At 43.4% G+C, this 22,479-nt stretch overlaps 1 protein-coding gene across 1 annotated transcript in view; it reads left to right on the top strand.

Moving 5' to 3' along the window:
* The window catches only part of LOC138265628 (glycine receptor subunit alpha-4), a 500,430-nt gene that overhangs the window by 235,462 nt on the left and 242,489 nt on the right, over positions 1-22,479 (top strand). Inside the window, exon 6 of the mRNA XM_069213515.1 lies at positions 651-865. Coding sequence (XP_069069616.1) covers positions 651-865 — 215 coding nt within the window. The remainder of the gene's footprint in view (positions 1-650; positions 866-22,479) is intronic.

The following is a 22,479-nucleotide window of genomic DNA, read 5'->3' as shown; positions in this document are numbered from 1 at the left end:
GCGCCTTGGTTTTTCCACACGCTTCTTGTGACCCTGTTGACTATTTTGAATGAAACGCTTGATTGTTCGATGATCACGCTTCAGAAGCTTTGCAATTTTAAGAGTGCTGCATCCCTCTGCAAGATATCTCACTATTTTTGACTTTTCTGAGCCTGTCAAGTCCTTCTTTTGACCCATTTTGCCAAAGGAAAGGAAGTTGCCTAATAATTATGCACACCTGATATAGGGTGTTGATGTCATTAGACCACACCCCTTCTCATTACAGAGATGCACATCACCTAATATGCTTAATTGGTAGTAGGCTTTCGAGCCTATACAGCTTGGAGTAAGACAACATGCATAAAGAGGATGATGTGGTCAAAATACTCATTTGCCTAATAATTCTGCACTTCCTGTATTCATGACAATTAGACAAGGAAAATCTAGAAAGTGCAAACTCTGTCTTGTACTTGAAAATATGCTGTTGGGAAGTTTTTAGGTTGTAATTTCGTTTATCATTTCCTTTGTGCTTTAGTGTTGCATTTTTTGATTTCTTTAGCTTGTTATTTTGTAACCACCTCACTTGACTGCAGATTATTTTAGTCCCTAAATTGGCCGAAATGAGACATGAACTGAATTTTTATCTTTTGCTGTGATTTTTGGCTGTTTAGGCATGTTTACCTGCATTGAAGTAAAGTTCCACCTGGAGCGGCAGATGGGTTACTACCTCATTCAGATGTACATTCCCAGTCTGTTGATCGTCATACTCTCATGGGTCTCCTTCTGGATAAACATGGACGCTGCCCCAGCCAGAGTAGGACTTGGCATTACCACCGTGCTGACCATGACTACTCAGAGCTCCGGATCCCGCGCCTCTCTGCCAAAGGTCAGTATTTGTGATGTGGAATGGAATGTAGTGTCTCAGTATCCCTTTAGCTACCAGCTGGATATGTCATGGAAATGTCTAGGTTTAAAAAACTTGGAAAATGTTTCATGGTGTGTGAAAGATGAAACTATAAACAAATGAGATGATTTGATTAGCACGCTGTTACAGAGTGCCTTCAGTTTGTGAATCTTCACCATACAAATAATCTAAATTTAACAAATATGTCAGAATGTATATTCTTTTGTGGGGTAAGTTTATGATATCCCAATTGCTTTCTCCTTTACATCCAGAAACTACGTGAATGTTTCAGTCTTTAGGCAATGTGTCCTTCAGTCAGGAAGTGGTTGAAGATGTGACTACTGGTGCTGTATGTATTAAAGGAGTACACCGCCTTATCGCTGTGGCGGCTGGCAGCTTTAGGCGGGAGGGGGTGGCGGGAAGCACACACACACACACACACACTCATTCTTTCTCACACAGACAAGCACGCACGCACATCCATTAACACTCATACCATTCAAACATGCACGCACGCACCAAACATTCATTTTAAAACATCACACACACTCATTCTTTCACACACGCATGCATGCATGCACATCCATTAACACTCATAACATTCAAACATGCACACATGCACCTAACATTCATTTTAAAAGATCACACACACTCATTCTTTCACACAAACATGCACACACGCACATCCATTAACAACACTCATAACACTCAAACATGCATGCACACACCAAACATTCAATTTAAAACATCACAAACACACACACTTACCTTCAGCCTCCAGGTCCCAGGAGGGTTGGGACTGCTGCCTTGGGTCAGCCAATGAGGTAAGGCAGCAGTCCCAGCCTCGTCACAGAGTGGGATGGGGTCAGTGAGACTGCTGACCCCACTCCACTCTGTGACAAAGTGTCACTGATAGACACTCGCCCTGGGCGCTTCAGGGCTTAAACCTGAAGCACCCAGGGCGAGTGTCAATGGGTGACGCTTTCCTCGTCACCCAGGGGAGGGCCTTGAGGCACCTTTGCTGGGCCGAGGAGGTCACGCCCATAGGAGATGTGACCTCCTCAGCCCAGCAAAGTTCAGCTCAGGCAGCCAGGAGTCTGCGCAAATCGCACATGGCTTACTCCTGGCTGTCTGAGCTGAAAATGAAGAGTGTCTGTCAGGCTGGCCTTTGTTCAGCCTGACAGACACTCTTCATGAGGGGCAAAAGGTGGGAGGGGCGTGGCCCCTCCGCGCTAAAGGACGGGCCGCCACTGCCTTATCTTGTATCCTGCTCAGTTATAAAAAAACGCGAACAGGAGGAGTGAGGGGTGATAAAAAGTAGAGGGGAAAGAGAGTGTGGAAACCGATGTATTCCCATGGAGTGCTGAAAGATAATTAAAAAAGCAGTCCTCTAAATCTGCAATGGAACGCGACAAGTCACTCAAATAGATATGGGGTAAAGTAGAAATGCTTGAGGGGCAGGACAAACACAAGAATAGGAAGGAAAGCCATTAAATATTGAACAGGGAACTGAGAGACAGGAAAGCCATCAACCTGTCATGAGCAAGTAAGAGTCGGAAAGCCCACTCTATGTACATTGCATTGTAGATTATAGGTCACAGACATGGCAAGATCTAAAATAAGGCACTTTCCAGAAAATCGTTCAGCATGCAGTGAGTTTGTGGTTTTAAGATGGCCATGCAATACAAAGAAAAAAATTCTTCTCCGAGTCCTGCGTCTCTAACAGTCATCCACTAAAGGAATTCTACAACATTAAGTTGTTTGATGATATCACCAGGGGTTTGGGGATGTATTGTGACATAATTCGGTGGCTAGCCCCTTCGAATAGATTGAGTGAGATACTGTACCCATTCTAGCATATGTTCTATCAGGTAGTTTTGCTTTTGACAAACATATGTTGATATTCATGTTCAGGGCTTTTCGCTTTGTTGCCTGTTATAATTAGCAGTTTTGCTGGTGTCCTATGGTTGTTACCCGACTGTATACATTGCTTCATGCCAAATAAAGCGGTGTGCAAAAATATTTGTCTTCCTTACATGTTCCAGCGCGGGCGGAAATATCGCTTGAAGATTATGACTGGAGATTTCGAAGAAAGAGTTCAAAGGAACTTTAGTGGGACGCCCTTTTTGTTGACATTTGTCTCTATTTTTTTCGGTTTCAGTTCTGTGTTTGTGTGTTTAGATTGCTGAAGCCATTTTTTTATTTGGTTTGACATTTTTTCAGGTTAACTTTTTTTATTTTACCCAAAACTAAATAATATTTCGTGTTGGTTTCCTTTTCTGTGCCTCTTGTAGTTTTAAAATTCGCTGGCAAATGACTACATTACTGTTGGGATAGATTAGTTAGAGGGGCAATTCAGCTCAGATGAGGCTACATCAGATTATGTGATCTACCACCAACTAATCTTCCAGAAAAAGCGTAGGAGATTTCTCAAATCATCCAGCGTAGTAATACATTATAGTGCAAAATAACATCGCATACAATAGAAATCAAATGTCACACATTATATCAAATCATAAAAAACACGAAAATCGGAGTTTAGGTTTTTAAGATGCATCTGTACGAGCATTGATCCCAAGCACAGAAAATGTGGAAGACTCGGGACATGAAGAGCATTGGAGCGTTGAAGTCTTCTCTCGGTGGCTTTTTAGACTTAGGACTGCCTGTTATGTTTTAGGGTTTGGACACATGGTTCCAGAAATGACAATGAAGCTGAAGAAATATCCAGAATGAATTCGAACAAAATATATTCTACCTGATAACAGTAATCCTACACTGGCCGGAAGATCTAAAATGGGTGGGTTTAAAACTGATATTTACCAGTGTCACAGTTCTAGTTCATAAAAAAGGACCCCCTACACTCCCGAGCAATGGGAGTGGCTTAGCCCAAATATCACACCAAGTTAGGGGATGCGGATTTCTCTCTTTCAAAAAATCAGTTGTAGGAACTGTTAAGATGGAAAGAATGGATGGACGTGGATGGTAAGTGGGGAAATGGGGACACATTGAGTCGGGACAAAAATCGAAATTGTATTGGGCTGCGAATAACCTTTGAAATCATTAAAATATTGGTAACATAAAAACGTGCAAGAATCAATACATGGAGGTTACAAATGTGCCACGGTGGTGGATTTTCACGGTGTTGTCAGTGCATTTTAATATCATAAAGATTCCCAAATCCAGATTTAATTAGTCTGGAATTTTCTGTCAAATATATATTTTATTTGCGTACCTAAATTGCGCTTCGATAAGCAAATGCTACAAATCTGGACCTGTGGAAAATGTGTGCATCCATGCATCTATATTTTTGAAAATGATGAACACAATTCACTGTATTCTGTATTGAATGGGAAAAGCAAATATTAAAATCGAACATATTTGGTAAAATGTATTAACACGACAAATGACAGAGCACTTTTAGCGACATGTGAACACCAATTGAAATATGTTGCACAGATGATCAGTATGTGTTTGTGAGGGACAACGTCTCAAATAACTTTTTTTTTCTATGCCTTTATAGTCTGCTAAATTCTGGATCGACGTTTTCGTTCCAAGCTTTTCCATGTCGTGTACATCAAATATGTTGAGGTTGAGTTTCAGTGAGGAGGCACCCTTTGTCTTACCAAATCATAAAAAGGTTTCTGCACGTCTTTTACAGGTGAGATGCCCCACACTGCATCTTTCCCTCGGGTGCCAATTTTAAAGGTTGGTCCTTTGGTTAGAATATAAAGGGACGGTGGTGCTGGCTAGTTCTTGGGAAATATTGGGTAGGACAAGTGTACAAGGGGAAAAGAGGGCCCCCTGGCACAGATGCTGTTTCCTGGATATTGTCAAATACTCCCCCTCCTTGTACTTCCACGCTGAGGATTTCCACTTGATCCACCCCCTTTAACCTGGCCGGGTAACTGAGATTAAACCAGTCTACTTTGCTAATTAGCAGAAATTGATCGTGAAAGTATTTTACATCAGATAGTCTGGGTATCTCATGCTTTTTAGTAACCATCAAATCATTGTACACGCCTGAATCATAAACATTCAACTGAAAAAATAACCGATAGACAATGAGTGTTTATCTCTGCAGAATTCTACAAAGTCATACTGTTGCCTTATGTTCAGAAGCATCTTGAGGGATAGGCCTATATGATTTTTCCCCACTAAAAAACCTATCGCACATTGCATCAAGCACAAAGCAGAATCCCCTTCCCCACACCACTGAACAGTCCAATGGGTTATTTTAGAATTTGTCTATTTTCTGAAGCAAGTTTGACTGTAGCACAGTAGGTTCTTCTATGCTGGACACATCTAAACTCTGCTTGTGGAGAGAATTCTCCACATCCATCACTCGGTGTTTAAACTCAGAAGTCATATCTCTGATTTTATTCATATATTGTGTGAGCAATGTGGTATTCTACGTTAGTTTTTGTTCAGTTCACTGTTCCAGTGACCAAGTTCCTTCCCTGACGAGCATCTACCATGTGAGCAGTCTCTTGTGCATTGCTTTTTTTGTAGAAAGGATATCAGGGTTAAGCTCTTCTCTTCTGTTTTGACCTCCTTTTAAAAGCCCGGGGCCGAATTACAGTTAGGGTGCACTGTCCCTGTTTTCACTGCGGCACACCTTTAACTAGCTACGCCACGCACATGCAGGGACGATGTGTCCTATTACTGATAATGTGCTTCTCTCACGGTATAGTCTCACCTGTCTCGCATTCTTCTGTTACAGTGAACTGGGGAGTGGCAACTTCTGATGTCTAGACAGGGGCCTTTTACATATGGTGTCTAGCAGAGCTAGGAAGAGATTTAACTAAAACTGTCAATTTTTTGATTAACTTTCATAGATCCAGGGTATGCTGCATGGTGAATGGATGATTGCACTGCCTTAACCAAACGCCAAGCACAAAGTCTGTTACTCTAACTTACAGTTCCACCCTGATCTGTGGCATGCAGAATTCAGACAATTGTTTAAAAAAAGCAGGAACGTAGAACCAAATGATTGAAATGGATCAAGCTCCCATCAGCCAATCAGCTAACTATAAACGATGAAGCATATAGAAAAGAAACACTGGCCTTCATTCACAGAGGATATTCAAAATGTATCTCCTGTATGCTTGTACTTATGACTGTAGTAAATGTATAGCTATTAAAAACAACAGCGTTCCTGAGTTTGCACTCATAAATGAAACTATTTACACACCTAAGGTAAAGTTGGAAGTGTAAATACCTCTTTCAATTGGGTCACTTTGCTTGGCAATTCATTTGGTTCAATGGCTCAACTAAGTTTCCAATAATGCCTTCTTATTCCAACTCTAGCTCTAATGCAAGAGATGTTAAGTAATGCATTCAGGAAATCTATTTCATCATACACTACATCTCATCATTTCAGCTTCTTTATTCAGTCATTCCAGCAGGTCAAACAGTTTCTGAGCAGCTCGTGATTTTCCTGTTTGTCTTGTGTCTATTTTGCTTGTGGTTAATGGCTACCACTTAAGATATCCTCACAAGGTCTTGTCCCCTGTCACATTCCCTATATAACAAGCAGGCGGGCCTTTTCTGCATTAGCCTCATTCAACCATAGGCACAAAGCCACTGGGTGCTGCCTGCCAGAGGAAGGCATTTGACTCACAGGTTAACCACTGGTCAGAATAGACAGACCCCAAGTGAATGTAGGGCAGTGGTAGCAGTCTCAGATCATCAGGGTCACAGGCCTTCAACAGGCGGTGATGCAAGATTATTTGTGCCCTTCTCAGGGGTACTCCCCAATAATACCTAAAACGGAGAAGGCAGGTAGGGCTGTGGACTTGAAGTACACAGTCCACAGCAGCGAAATACACCTCCCAGCCTTTCACAAATTCATTAGGTTCACTTGCTTCAGAAATGCAACTGGCTCAATCTTAGGCACCAGAAACTCTCCCTGCCCTATGAGCCACAGGCTTACCTAGCACATACTCAATAAACTACACTGCACTTGCTGTTTCACTGTTTCTGACTGCTCAACTGATATTTCACAATTCAATGTAGATGAAACAGAGGGTTATTTCTGATATACACTTGAACAGGTCTCTGGTGCAGATCAATATACTATGTTCTTTTCATGCTTCCTGCATTTTGGAAGAGTAATTAAGCAAGCAAGACTGTATTTCCAACTATTCCCAGAATAAATCTGAGAAGGAGTCACATTGGGCACAAGACACTGTAACCATCGAGAACTCGTCGTGATCATGACCAGACCTATAACCCTCTGACAGGTCTTCCAAGAACAAACCAAGCTCCACATTGTACTTCATCTGATTTGTCTCTGTTTTCTGCATTGCCATCCTCCTATCCACATTCACCATCACATTGATGTCAGTTTAGGGACAGTGAAAGTATTATGCACGGCCCAAACCATGCCTTGAACTTACCTGGAACACAATTCACCTTGACAAGCAGAAGACCATAATTCGTCATCCACTTTACTAATTCCACCAATCCCTTTGCTCTGGGCATTTTTGCACTGTTTTAAAATGCCTTATAGACAGCTCTTCTAAACAGTAATATTTTCAGACATTAGCTACACATTATTAACCATGATAAAGACCTATTAGCTGTGTTTCGTTATCCATTATACTTTGGGCACCCATTCTTCCAACAGTACTTCCTTTAGAATTTCAGTCAGTACCTTCATGGTAACAAAGATGGATATTCTTGCAACAACACACCTAAAACAATAGTCAACAAGGACCAAAACAAATTGACCTTTCAACCCTAAGCCAATCACAGAACCTACAATATCTAAATATAATTTTATGGAAAGTTTTTCAGAAACTTCAACGAGACCTAATTCAGTATGTATGAACTACTTAACTTTACCACTTACAGCACACATTAAACACCTCATGAGTTTGTGCTCCACCAGTCTTTCCAACAACAACCACCAGTAACACGCTCTAGTCCTGCGCTTTGTCTGACTTCTTCTAAAATGGCTTCTAACACAAGAGCAGGTATCAATATATCCCAAGATATAATCTCAACACCCAAACTCAATTCACCCAAACATGCTCATATTTATCAATCATCTGTGACTGGCCAAAAAGAACTCTCCCGTTGATCAAAGTCAACATGATTTCATCTCTATTACTCTGATCTCATTCCTCTTAACAGATACTGTATGTTTCCAATGTCAAAATTGAACCTTCCGCACCATCACCCTAATTTACTAATTTCACCTAACTCAATCAACAGTATCTTCCTATTTATCCATCAGTCTAGGAAAAATTCTACTTTGAAATTGTGCTACTATGGCCCCAATAGCCAATGCACTATGTGGCGTGATATGCACTCAAAACCCTATCAAGTAAAATCACCAGCATAAACATATGTTTAATTTGCACCATTAAGGGTAATCTCCAAAAGAAAAACTAAAAATATCTATTGGCTCAAAATAATGCCAAGTCTTTATGCTCAATGGTCATGTATTTCTCCCCTCATTCCTTAGGACAGTTGAAACAAAACTTCAATTTGTTCTTTGTTTTCCACAGTCTGGGTATGAAGTGCCACTAAAGTCTTAGTTACTAGCATCAACGGTCAATTATCGGCCTTGCCACATCAAATCTACCCAAAGAAGGTGCAAAACATATCCCTGTTTTACCCATCTAAAAATAGCACATCTGAACTAATACAACCAAATAAAGCCCGTTCCTGTAGAAGATCCTTCATTGGGCCAACCATTTAGGCAAACTTCACTCCCTAAAAAAAACATTACCATTAAAATGTTCTATCACTCCTACATGTTACAATCACACCTGATGGCTCAGATGTTATCTATGAAACAATACACTCTGAAATCCAAAGCTTTCTGTATGATGCTTTGCAATACAGCAGCTGATAAAGCCAAATCAAAGAGCATCTTTCAAAGCTACAATACCCTGTGGCCATAAAAAGTCCAAGTGCCTAGATTTAAAGTGCTGACCTTTCTAATGAAATACTATCAATAAATCAATAAAGCTAAAGATGACAGCTGAGCTGACTGAACTAGGCATCACAGCTATACACATTCACAATTAGCTTTACAGTTAGGAGAACAGCTTATTAGGCTCAGCAATGCTGAACTTCTCCCATAGAACCTACCCAACAGCCATACAGTAACCAATATTGTACATCCTGACAAATTGAAGAAATTAATGTGTCTTGGTTGGACGAATAGTCCAGCAGGCCTGAAAATTTGAAGGTGTGCTAACACTCAGATGTGATGGTATCACACTTCCTCCAGTCAACTGGTCTAGAAAACAAGTCAGCACTGAAATGGTGAGTCTGGCAGAAAGCAAAGTGACATTTTACTGTCATATTTCCCAGGACACAACCTCTGTCCTCTATTCAGTGCCCAACTACTATCAAGAAACCCTTTGACAGTAAAACTGACAATAGGACAGGGCCTCATTCCAAGTACCAGTAGAGAAGTTCACAACCAGTAATAAATGCAATAAATGCAACAACAGGTAATAAGCCATTTGAACACTGAAAGTTATGCATGCATCGATACTAAAGAACTAATAAGGCAGGGAAGGCTTATCCTCTGACTGAGGGTCCCCGCAAGATCACCGTATGTTAAAAAATCGAACAGTAAGTATACATTTTCAGTACAATCAAGTGTAAGGGCCTGATTTAGATTTCTGCAAACGGGTTACTCTGTCACAATGGTGGCAGATATCCCATCTGCCAAAACCTAAATCCCATAGGAAACAATGGGATTTAGATTTCGGTGGACGGGATATCCATCACCGCTGTGACTGAGTAACCCCTTTGCCGAAATCTAAATCAGGACCTCAGTCATCAACATCGAAAATTGACGTTCACGCTTTCCATGCATTTGTACTGAACCTAAAACTTACAATCAATTATGGGTTAAAAATTGTGCCTGCCTTCCATGTGTAACTAGATCTCTTTTCACCCACGCAGTGTATACCAGCACTAACAACTTTTGCTCTACCATACCTTCTCCACTAACCTTTGCAGCACGGTTGTGTGGTAGATTTTCTATTTAACAAGCCTACATCCAGATGCATTAGCCCTTCCAGTTGTCTGTCTTTTTTCAGTTCAGTCCCCTTCTTTGGTGCTGCCTTCTTTCTTCCCCACTGCGTATAAGCTTTTGTGTGTCTCTTCTGGGACACTGATTTTGAGCTCATTCACTGATATCCACTAACACTCCAAATGGGTCCGCTGTATCCTATTCCTTGATGATGGGTCTCTGTCTACCTTTCTGATTCATTCCTCTCTACTTAGAAATTTATTTTTCTATCATATTACGACTGCTTGTCTTCGATGTCTCAACGATCAATATCCGTACTCCGAACCTGTGAGCTATGCATCTCCACATCTGAGACCAATGGCCAGTCCTACTCTTATTAGCTCTCAACCATGCCGCTGCTCTCTCACTCACACATCCTGTGTAAGATCCTGTCTTTTCCATCCACATCTATGCTATGACCTTGTCATGTGCCACACCAGGCCATCATTACTCTGTGTGTACGGTGACCCTTAACCTTTGCCTCATTTCATCTCAGCTAGTGTTAATAATTGTGGTACATTTTAAATAACTGCAAAGCATTTAGTTTTGGAATTTAATGATACTCAATTATTGATTTTTTATTTGGGTGGTTAGACTTTCAGTTTTCTTCGAATTCATTCACTGTTTGTGTACATAGTTAATTTATAACCAAGTAAAGGAATTTGCAGGTAAATTTGAGTACTACGAAAGGACAGGAAAGGACAGGAAAGGGAACTACGCAGTGCAGTGCGGAAATTGATCACAGTGAGTTTCAAAGAATTCCTTTAGTCGTAATAGCAGCTCCCCTTAAAAGCAGTGTTAGTCATCAGGGCAGTAGACCATGCAGTAGAGTTAAGAGACTGCAAGGCAGCGGAACATGACGTGAAGCAGAACCTGGGACTTGTTCCAGCAAGGCAAAAGTGTTGAGCCCTGATGAAAACAGAAAGCAGTGCAGTGCTTGTGTAGTGCAGTGCCTCATAGGGACCAGAGCGAGGACATGAGCCACCCAGAGACTCTATATTCTGAATGTATCCAAGAGAGCCCACAAGCCTTTTCTCTGACATTCTCATATCACAATTTTAAACATGTTTTTTTCTGACTTTTGTCCAGAAGTATAACACCGATCTCCAACACAGTGGTAGATTCATAGCAATTCATACTTTTACCAACGTGCCTGGCAATACCAGTCTCTGGTTTGTGGACACTTTTTGTGGTCTGAAGTCCCAGGCCACCAGTCTTTCGTCTTATATATGGCCCAGCTCACAGGCCATAGAGCCGTGGTGACCACGTCATCCCTGGCACCGTTCTTCGAATTACATTATGGATGAGGGCCACTGCCATCGCACGCATGATGCATGCATGATGCAGCCATCTGCTGTCTCTCACACTGTCTCTTTGGGGTGACAGCAAAATCCAGTTGAGCAGTGAGACAGAAAAACAACCAAGGTGTCTTCAGGGCATTGGCTAATGAAGGCGGGGGCTTTAGTTAAACAACAGAGACATTATTAAATTGGTAAATGTGACCTTCACTGTGTCAAAGCAGAAGCTGGCAAAAAGTTTTTCTCTTTTTTCCTCGGTACCTTTGAGGAGACGAATTAATATCCACTCCTCACCTTCATTACTGTCGAAGTATGGGTACTGCATCGCATCGTAGGATATGCACAGTGCAGAAGGCAAGTGTGTTTATTAAGCATCCTAGAGTCATTTATAAAGTGTCCTTAGAATTAGACTGTGAGATTATTCTGAAATTGCGTTTCGAAAACTTGGAACCAAAAGCTGACTCTGTCCTTGTCTACGCGTTCGACTCCAGCAGGTAATGTGTTGTTAGCACCCTTGAAATGACGGATAAAATAGATGAATTGCTGACGCAGATCCTAAAACTGTGGATTTAGCGCAGTTTGACTAAATTTGTTTGGGCTTGTGCGCTTCCAGCCTGACTTTAGTCGCCCACGTAGAGTACTGACAAGGAGGTGGAATGTTTAAAGTATATCATAACATAGGTCACAAGTGACTTCCAATAACTGACTTTCGCCAGTTCAAAAATAGCAAAGTAGTCACATCTGTGGATATACTTTTTCGAGTTGTTTTTCATACTCTACTTCTATTCAAATTGTTTTTTCAAGTTACCAAGACATGTCGTATCATCATCATCAAAGAAACTTTATTCGAATGTTTTTAACAATCATAAAAGTCATTATGCATAAAAAAAAAGAAAACAGTTTTCAGAGAAAAGAGGAAGAAAAATGCAGAGAATAAAATACGTATAAATATATAAATATAAATGCAAACAGGTAAAAGATTAAGAAACTGATAAAGGTTAATAAACAATTTGATTAAGATAAAGTAATCTCAAATATGACGCTTAGAAGTCTCACCCATTTGCCTCAAGGCATTGTCTGTCCTTAATCACTGAACACAGGAACAGGGCTAATCCATTGCAAACCATGATAGAGGGAATGGATAAAAGATACAAAAAAGCTGGCCGACATTGTTTAAAATGCATTAATTTTAAAAGTGGTATCACAAACATTTTCCTAGAAGTTGAATAAAATTTACAAAAAAGAAGTGTGTGCATAATATTTTGATCGGAGACATTATCGCAGGGGTATTTTTGCAGTTGTAGAGACCAGTCATTGATCAGGGGAAAACTAACGAGGCGATGAAAAGACTATAGTCTCAAGCGCGTAAGGACAAACCGATGTCTTGGGTTCGTGACTTTACTTAAGTATGGTTCCATACCATTCGTTTGCTGTATCATGTGGTTTCTCCTGACACTATGTTTATTTGCCTCCACATCCCATCTCAATTCGGCCAGGTGGGTGAGGCAAGTGTTTTTCAGGTCTTTCCTGGAAATTGTTTTCAATTCATCTGGAGTAAAAAACAGCTCAGGGTGGCCTAGTTTAATAAGAAAGTGCTTTATGTAATTTAGCCATGGGATTTTGGACGAGTAAGTAAGTGCTAGGGCATCTACTATGATAGCCCTGTTCAACCTCGCAGGATCCGAGGTCCATACCTTATGCCAGAGTAGAATTGGTTGGACACGAATGAGATCTGTGAGGTATGTTACTCCCATTTCTGAATGGCATACTACTGTTGATGTTGATTGCGGGACACTTAGGACTGTTTTCAGGAGAGCATTTTCGGTCAGCTGTAGGGTAGTGCAATCTCGATATCCCCAGAGTCCAGCCCCGTACAGTGCTACTGAAACACATTTCGCATTGTAAAGAGTCATCATATCTTTAGGAATTGCTCTCCCCACCCTTTTGGAAACATTTTTTATCGCCATAACGGTTTTCGTGAATAACAATTTTCTCGCTTTTATGGCTTGTACCCATGTACCTCTGTCATCAAACACAATGCCTAAGTACGAAAATATCCCAGTGTCGACTAGTTTTGCACCTTTTAAGTCTATGTGGCAGTTCTTTGTGCGGCATCTGGGATATGTCATAGAGAAAGTTTTAGTGTGATTAATTTTAAGGCCCAAGGCATCTATGCAGTTATCAAAGGTTGTTACTAGTCTTTGCAAAGCGACTGGGGTGCGGGCCATCAAAACGGCATCATCCGCATACAAGAGGGCCGGGATCTTCCGAGAGCCTACTTGTGGAAGATCACCACAGGCATTGGAAAGAGTCCCCTCTAGACTATTAATATACAAGGCGAACAATAGGGGAGCTAGCACACAACCTTGACGCACCCCTCGTTCAATGGGAAAAGATGAAGTGCATTCACCCTGACGCCCATAGCGGACCTTGGCGTTTGCACCAGCGTACAATTCCCTAATAAAGTGGACTATGGTAGTATCAACCCCCATGTCCAACAAAATGGGCCACAATTTTGAGTGCACCACACAGTCGAATGCAGAGGTTAAGTCGACGAATGCAAGGTATAGTGCTCCGGGCTTGGCCCTTGTATATTTACCAAGTATGATCTCTAGGTTAAGAGCCTTTTCCGTTGTCCCTATACCGGCCCTAAACCCGTATTGTAGATCAGAGAGGATGTAATTTTCCTCTATCCAATCTTGTAGTCTGTTTAAAATAATACGTCCCGCAACCTTTGCAAGTGTGTCTAGTAATGAAATAGGACGATAACATGCAGGATTATGGCGATCTCTCTTTTTATAGATTGGAATGATTATAGACTCAGCCCAGGTCGGGATGAAAGTAGTTGAGCAGCAGGCGCATAGCACCTGCATCAATAGTGGACCCCAAAGAGGGACATTAGATTTATAGATGTCAACTGGAACTCCATCTGGACCTGGGGCTTTTCCGCTTTTACTTGCATTGATAGCGTCAGTGACCTCGTTTAGGGTAAATGGTGAGATGAGGTCATGAGAGTCTAATTTAGGGAGATTTCTTTCCAGTGCCAAATTTTCTGAGGAGTATATGCCAGAAAAGAAGGCAACCCACTCTTTTTCAGTGATGGCAATTTCAATTTTTGGTATTTCTTCATCACATAGGAGCGGGGAGTTCACAATTTTCCAGAATTTGACATTATCATTCCGGAGGCTTGCATCGTGGAGGGATTGCCATGCCTCATTTTTTAAGTACTGTTTTATTTTCTTTATGGCATTTTTATACTCCTTCCTCTTTAAACTTAATTGGCGTTTATCCGGGTTTTGTAAGTGTAAGTGGCATTTTAGGTTCTTACGGGCTTGTGTGCATTCAGCATTGAACCAACCTTTATCCTCCTTCGGTTTCGATTTGCTAAAACTTGCCTTGAGAAACTGTTTTACACCAGCCGTAATTACCATGAAGGCCTCAATGCAGTCTCGTGGGCTCGTGTTATCTGCAAGGCAGATGTTAAATTAATTTGCATAGTTGGTCACTAGTTGTTTCATGAAACCTGTAGGTTCAATGTCTGACCATCGGATGGTGTAACCATTTCTTGCTCCCAGTTCAATATTTTCTACTATCTCTTCCATTTCCCTGTGTATAAAAACGTGTTGGGGAAATGTGAGGCCTACGGTTTGAGGGTTATGGTCGCTAAATATGGTATCTTGGATGTCATACTCAAGTACATAAGGGAGGAGGTTATTGGAGAGTAGAATGAAATCAATTGTCGTGTTGGCTTGTGGTCTACCCTGGGTCAGACAGTTGCACAGAATGAGGTCAAGACTAGATAGAACTTCATTCAGCTGGTTGCCTGAGTTGTTGTATAATATGCATTGAAGGTGAAAAATAGCGGCTTATAGAAAAGGCTTGAACTAGCATGGATTGCGCCACTTCATAAATAAGGCATAGAGATTTTGTCCTCTTTGAGCCACATTAGCATAAAAAAAGTATGCTAATGTGACGCAAAGAGGCACTAGGGGCTGTTAAATCAGCTATTAGGTTTAGACCTAAAGGCTAACTTTACTCATAGTAAAGTTAGACTTTTTGTCTATGTTAGAATGTCTGCAGTAAATAGGATTGATAGTCTGAGGCACAGTCTCTAAAAGTCCAATGTCAGACAGACCATTCTTCTAAGGTCTGCACTGGCAGAGCCAGCATAGGCTGCACCATCAGAAACATGGTACTTCCCCGAATCTAAATACAGCAGGGGTTGCATGAGTTTGGCAGACAGGACATCTGCTACATTTTTGTGTTAAACTCTAAATGAGACTCCTGGTCTTTAAGACAGCATACACTTTGCTGATGCTGCTTGCTGGTATGTCGGCATCTCAGCATGCTGTCTCTGATTAAGAATTCAGCATGCATCAGCTCTTCTTTTTCTTTTTCCTATTTGATAATGTTGGTCAAACTGGTTGTGACCGGGCCGCCCCGGGCAACATCGGGGAACCGGCAGAAACGGAACCGCTACGGCCGCGTTCCCAGGTTCCCCTGGGAACGCGTCCGCAACGAGGCCAGCGTCCGGAGGTTGCCTCGGCAACCTCCGATGACGAGGAGGCTCCGGATTGGCCACCAGGCGGCCAAAAGACGGAAGCTCCGGTCGAGAGGGGGAGAGCCGGAGAGGAAGAGAGGAAGGAGAACGACGGCGGCGACGACGAACCGAAGAAAGAAGAGAGAGACGGCGACGAGGACATCGGAGGAGGACCCCAGTGGCCTGGAAGCGGCGGAACCCGAACCCAGAGGAACAGCGCCCGACCGGAAGCAGGGGAGACCAGCCCAGACCGACGAGAGGACCTCCACAGAGCCAGCCACGACCCTGGAGGGTTGTGGCTCTACAAGGTACGGTCCTTCTGGACAAACCGAGGGGCACAATAAAAGGGGAGAAACGCTGGGGAAGGGAGGAAGGCAGGGTGAGGGGAGGGAGGAGAGAAGGGCACTTTAAAGAGCACCGGGAGAGCACAAAAGGGTAAAGTACGGAATATACACAAGCCCTGAAGTCCTCACTGGCACCTATATCACACATAAACCCCCCCCCCCCCTCCTTAAACCTTTTCCCCAGTAAAACAAATAAGTAGAAGTCGTCTTGTAAGGCGTTCGTTCCACTCACCAGCGATATGTGTTCCCTTTTTCTTGTATGTCACATCCGGGACCTTATGAGGACGATCCAGTACGCCACCTAGAGAAAAGGAAGAAAAGGGACACAGATTAGAAGGAAGATATTCACCACTCCAGAGAAGAAACCGGCGCTAAACGTCGTACTGACTTTTCATCGGTTCTTATTTCAAATTACTAATAAATACTTACCTCAAAAACCCGAATTTACCTCTCCTGAGTGTCTATACTGTGGGGACTGTTTACAGTGGTGTCAGAAGTGGGATCTTGTTTCTAATCCCTCTCCATAAAACAGTCCAGACAGTATACACAGTGAGTGAAAGTCCATCGTTAGAGACCATGATTAAGCAACTAGCGGAAGGGCAAAGACACTTACAACTCGTATGGGAGGCCCAACAGAGAGAGGCCAAAGAAGACCGAGAAAGCTTACAATCTGCCAGTTAGTCCATGAAAGTGCGATGAAAAAACTAACGGAGACTATAGCCGCTAGTAAGGTACATCCGAATGTACCTAGTTCCGTATTACAGAAGTATCAGGAGGGAGAGGATCCGGAATCCTTTTTCACCAACTTTGAACGGGTAGCCTCCTCTGCCCTATGGCCAGAAGATAAATGGGGACAATATGTGGCCCCCCTGCTCACCGGTCTCTTACAATCAGCATATCAAGCCGCTAACCCAGGTGGTGTCACCCCCTATCAAGACATAAAAACAAGTATCCTAGAAAGGGTGGGTCACGACACAGAATATTACCGGATGAGATTTCGTAAAGTCAAATGGGGCACCAACGAAGATCCTAGAACCTTTTATTTTCGTGTGAAGGATCTAGCATTAAAATGGTTAGGCCATATTGGAGATAGTCGGGAGGAAGTCATCAAAACCATTATACTGGAACAATATCTAGATGGTCTACCCCCTTCCACAAAACACTGGATAAGACAACACCCAAAAGTGGATACTGAGACGGCCATTGATTTGGCCTGTGCTTTTCATCGATCCACCGATGTCAGAAATTGTCCCACGCGAAGTATCATTAAACCAGTTTTACCGACCCCAAAGACATTTGTAAAAAGTCCACCCGACTATCTAGTACCACGTAGGTTTCCTGAAGGCCCGCCTACCATGGGACCCCAATGTTATAGTTGTGGCGAATGGGGACACATCGCACGTATGTGTCCCCAGAAACAAGAAATGGGAGAACCAATGGAGATAGGGATGACAAGGCGAAGGGTGTTATGTACCGGGAAGGGCGCCCTAAAATTTAAAATGATGATACAAGTGGACGGGAAAAGTATATATGCCCTGGTTGACTCCGGCTGCAGCCAATCAGTAATTAGGAAAGACTTGATAAATAATGAGATAGAAGAGAAACAATGGGTATCTATATGTTGCATACACGGGGACAAGGCCCAGTATCCTATACAGATACTCCAGATCAGGTGGGGACCCTATCAGGACTTCCTCCCAGTGGGGATAATGCCCCGGTTAATCGAGGAATGTATCATTGGGACAGACTACATCCACTTCCAAGAACTATTAGACTACGTCAGAGATACCAAACAAACTAAGGATTGGTGGGGAGAGGCACCCTTTTCAGAGAGTGATATTGAGTGTCCGCTATATCGTAGAAAGTTGTCACGAAGAGAGAAACGACAGGGAAAAGGGGACTATCGGAAGACGAAAGGTGACAACACCTATGGAAAGATAGTGGCAGAAATTCATGAAGTTCCTAGTACTTTTGTCCAACAACAGAGAGAGGACCCCTCCCTTAACAATGCCTGGAGGTCGGCAGTAACAGAGGAGACAGAAGAGGTGGGTCCCTACTTTATAGTGCAAAAAAACTTATTATATCGGGTTACTACCACACGACGGGGAGAACGTAAACGCCAACTTCTGGTACCTACCCACTATCGGGAACATGTTCTTACACTAGCTCATAATCACCCAGGGGGAGGACACTTTGGGAGAGAGAACACCGAGGAATATTTGCTCAGAAGGTTTTATTGGCCTGGAGTATACGCCCACATACGTAGGTATTGCGCCCAATGTCCCCGTTGTCAGTTAACCGAACCTAGTCGGCCTAGGAAGGCACCTCTCCTACCCCTTCCCATCATCGATATCCCGTTCAAAAGAATAGGGATGGATCTAGTGGGACCTTTGATTCCTTCGTCAAAAGGACACACCTACATCCTAGTCATTGTAGATTATGCTACACGATACCCAGAGGCCATTCCCCTGACTAGTATGACAACCAAGACAGTGGCCCAAGCTATGATTAACATATTTTCTCGTCTTGGGTTTCCACATGAAATCCTCACGGACCAGGGGACCCCTTTTATGTCCACCTTAATGAAACAAGTGTGCAAAACATTGGGGATAGCTCAGATCAGAACATCCGTTTACCATCCTCAAACTGACGGACTAGTCGAAAGATATAATCGAACCATTAAAACCCTGCTGAGAAAGACTATCAATGAGACAGGGAAGGATTGGGATCAAAAGTTACCCCTAGTTTTGTACGCCATACGGACACATGAGCAAGCATCCACGGGGCATAGCCCCTTTGAGTTGGTCTTCGGACGCCAACCTCGTTCCCTTTTAGACATGGCGGTAGAATCCTGGGAGGCCGAGGCTGAGGAAGCAGGGACTCCTTTGTTAGAATATGCAAAAAAATTGAGGAACCACCTACACAGCTTATGGACCGACGTACACGCAAACCTGGAACAGGCCCAACAAACACAAAAGTCCTATTATGACAAAGGAAGTAAACTACGGGTCTTCCAACCCGAGGACCAGGTCCTAATAATGAGACCCACCTCCGACCATAAACTCCTGGCCAAATGGCAGGGCCCATATCGAGTAATCAAAGCAGTTTCCCCTGTCACCTACCTTATCGAAATATCCTCCCGTCCAATAAAAACACAAATATATCATGTAAACCTGCTAAAAAAATGGGAGACCCCCGCACAACCTGAACGTTCCGTAGAAATGGGTCAGTTTGTGTGTCCCGACAAGACCCTAGATATCGAGTTCTACCCTACCAACCCCGATACTGAAAGTACCCTACCCATAGTGGACGATACTTTACCTGAAGGGCAAAAGCAACAAGCCCTTAAGGTTTTAAAACAATGGCAACCACTCTTTTCAGAGAAACCAGGAAAGACGTTTTTAATTCACCATAATATACGCACGAGCTCCGGGAAGATCACAAGAGAACGCCCGTATCGTATTCCAGAAGCTAGAAAACACATAATCGAAGAAGAAATCAAAACAATGTTATCCCTAGGGGTCATCGAACCGTCCACTAGTCCCTGGTGTTCACCGGTTGTCCTAGTACCGAAGCCTGACGGTAGCATCAGGTTTTGCATAGATTTCCGCAAACTTAACTCAAACTCCCTATTCGACACCTATCCCATCCCTAGGGTGGACGATGTTCTCGAAAAACTAGGGAAAGCAAAATACATGTCTACTATCGACCTAACTAAAGGGTATTGGCAGATTCCCTTAGCTCCTCAAGATAGAGAAAAAACAGCTTTTTCCACCCAGTCCGGGTTATATCAATTCACAGTACTACCTTTTGGGCTTCATGGAGCCCCTGCAACCTTTCAAAGGTTAATGGATAGGATTCTAAAACCCTATCCTGCATTCTCCGCTGCATATCTAGATGATGTAGTCGTATTTAGTGAAACATGGGAGGACCATTTAATACACCTACAGAGAATATTCCAAGCCCTTCAAACTGCTGGTTTGACGGCCAATCCCAAGAAATGTGTGATAGGTAAAACCGACATCTCCTATTTGGGATATCGGATTAATCAGGGTACACTACAACCTCAAAATGGGAAGGTGGATGCCATTTTACATGCCCCTCTTCCACACACGAAAAAGGAATTACGCTCCTTTTTAGGATTAGTGGGCTATTATCGGCGCTTCATTCCACATTACTCCACCTTAGCAGCACCTCTTACGGACCTACTCACTAAACAATATCCCAATCGACTTTTGCCTTTTTCGGAGACGCAAAACGCGAGTTTTGAACAGTTGAGAGTTTCCTTAACCTCCGATCCCATCCTGCACTGCCCAGATTTTACGAAGCCGTTTCACCTCTACACTGACGCATCGGATGTTGGGCTTGGAGGGGTTCTGACTCAGCCAGATAGCGAGGGGCTTGACCATCCGGTGGTCTACATCAGTAGAAAACTGTTTTCCCGGGAACGTAACTATCCAATTATAGAGAGAGAGTGCTTGGCTATCAAGTGGGCCATTGACTGTTTGCAGTACTATCTCCTAGCGCGGCCGTTTGTACTATTCACGGATCACGCTCCTCTTACGTGGCTGGCTGCGCATAAGGATTCTAACTCCAGGATACTGCGATGGTTCCTTGAACTGCAACCGTTCTCCTTTCAGGTTCGGCACGTCCCTGGATCTCACCAGGCCCCCGCTGATTATCTGTCCCGGTTTCCTCTGTCTTCGCCTGTCCTGGAGTAGGACAGTTCTTGGGGAAGGGTGTGTGACCGGGCCGCCCCGGGCAACATCGGGGAACCGGCAGAAACGGAACCGCTACGGCCGCGTTCCCAGGTTCCCCTGGGAACGCGTCCGCAACGAGGCCAGCGTCCGGATGTTGCCTCGGCAACCTCCGATGACGAGGAGGCTCCGGATTGGCCACCAGGCGGCCAAAAGACGGAAGCTCCGGTCGAGAGGGGGAGAGCCGGAGAGGAAGAGAGGAAGGAGAACGACGGCGGCGACGATGAACCGAAGAAAGAAGATAGAGACGGCGACGAGGACATCGGAGGAGGACCCCAGTGGCCTGGAAGCGGCGGAACCCGAACCCAGAGGAACAGCGCCCGACCGGAAGCAGGGGAGACCAGCCCAGACCGACGAGAGGACCTCCACAGAGCCAGCCACGACCCTGGAGGGTCGTGGCTCTACAAGGTACGGTCCTTCTGGACAAACCGAGGGGCACAATAAAAGGGGAGAAACGCTGGGGAAGGGAGGAAGGCAGGGTGAGGGGAGGGAGGAGAGAAGGGCACTTTAAAGAGCACCGGGAGAGCACAAAAGGGTAAAGTACGGAATATACACAAGCCCTGAAGTCCTCACTGGCACCTATATCACACATAAACCCCCCCCCCCCCTCCTTAAACCTTTTCCCCAGTAAAACAAATAAGTAGAAGTCGTCTTGTAAGGCGTTCGTTCCACTCACCAGCGATATGTGTTCCCTTTTTCTTGTATGTCACATCCGGGACCTTATGAGGACGATCCAGTACGCCACCTAGAGAAAAGGAAGAAAAGGGACACAGATTAGAAGGAAGATATTCACCACTCCAGAGAAGAAACCGGCGCTAAACGTCGTACTGACTTTTCATCGGTTCTTATTTCAAATTACTAATAAATACTTACCTCAAAAACCCGAATTTACCTCTCCTGAGTGTCTATACTGTGGGGACTGTTTACACTGGTGTTGGGCAGTGGTGCTAATGGAATTCTCATCTCATTCCTTTGATAGTGTTCCTACTTCAGGGTTCTTAGTAACTTTGTTCTGAGCTCTTCAAACTGGGAGAACAGTATTTCAAATATGGAAAGTTTCTGGTGTTGCTTGAATGTGGATTTAACTTTAAGAATTGAAGAGGCGTTTGGCAAAACAGAAACATGTGGTTTAATGAAATGCAGCTGCCGAGAGAGTGCTGCACAGTCGGGTCTGATGACTGTGCCTCAAAGTTACAGATTTCTGAGCACCCTTATATACAATTCTTGAAGGGCTATAGAACAAATCTATACATTATTTGCAGAAAAGAATCCTGACCTAGTCGTGGAGTAGTAAATCCGACCATCTGATAAGGTGCTCAGGTGGGTCTCGACCTTACATGGACAAAACACGGGCCAGTAGGTAAGATGTCCAGATGCCTTGCATGAGGAGCACGTGATTCCTGTGTGTTGTGTGCTTATTGGCTGAGTGTTCCTAAATTAATGTAGCATCTAACTTTTATGGTATTTTGAGAATGCGTGCCTTTCCGGCCAAATGTGTTAAATCGGTGGCCAATCTCCTATGACTATTGTGGTTTTGCTGCCTATCTGAGGAATTGATCTGGGGTTTTCCTGTTCGTGTGTTAGGTAGCAGTGCTTTCCTGGTCACGTATTTCTGAC

Source organism: Pleurodeles waltl, chromosome 2_1 (genome assembly GCF_031143425.1).
Source record: "Pleurodeles waltl isolate 20211129_DDA chromosome 2_1, aPleWal1.hap1.20221129, whole genome shotgun sequence".
Taxonomy (NCBI): Eukaryota; Metazoa; Chordata; class Amphibia; order Caudata; family Salamandridae; genus Pleurodeles; species Pleurodeles waltl.
This window is presented reverse-complemented; position numbering and strand designations above follow the sequence as displayed.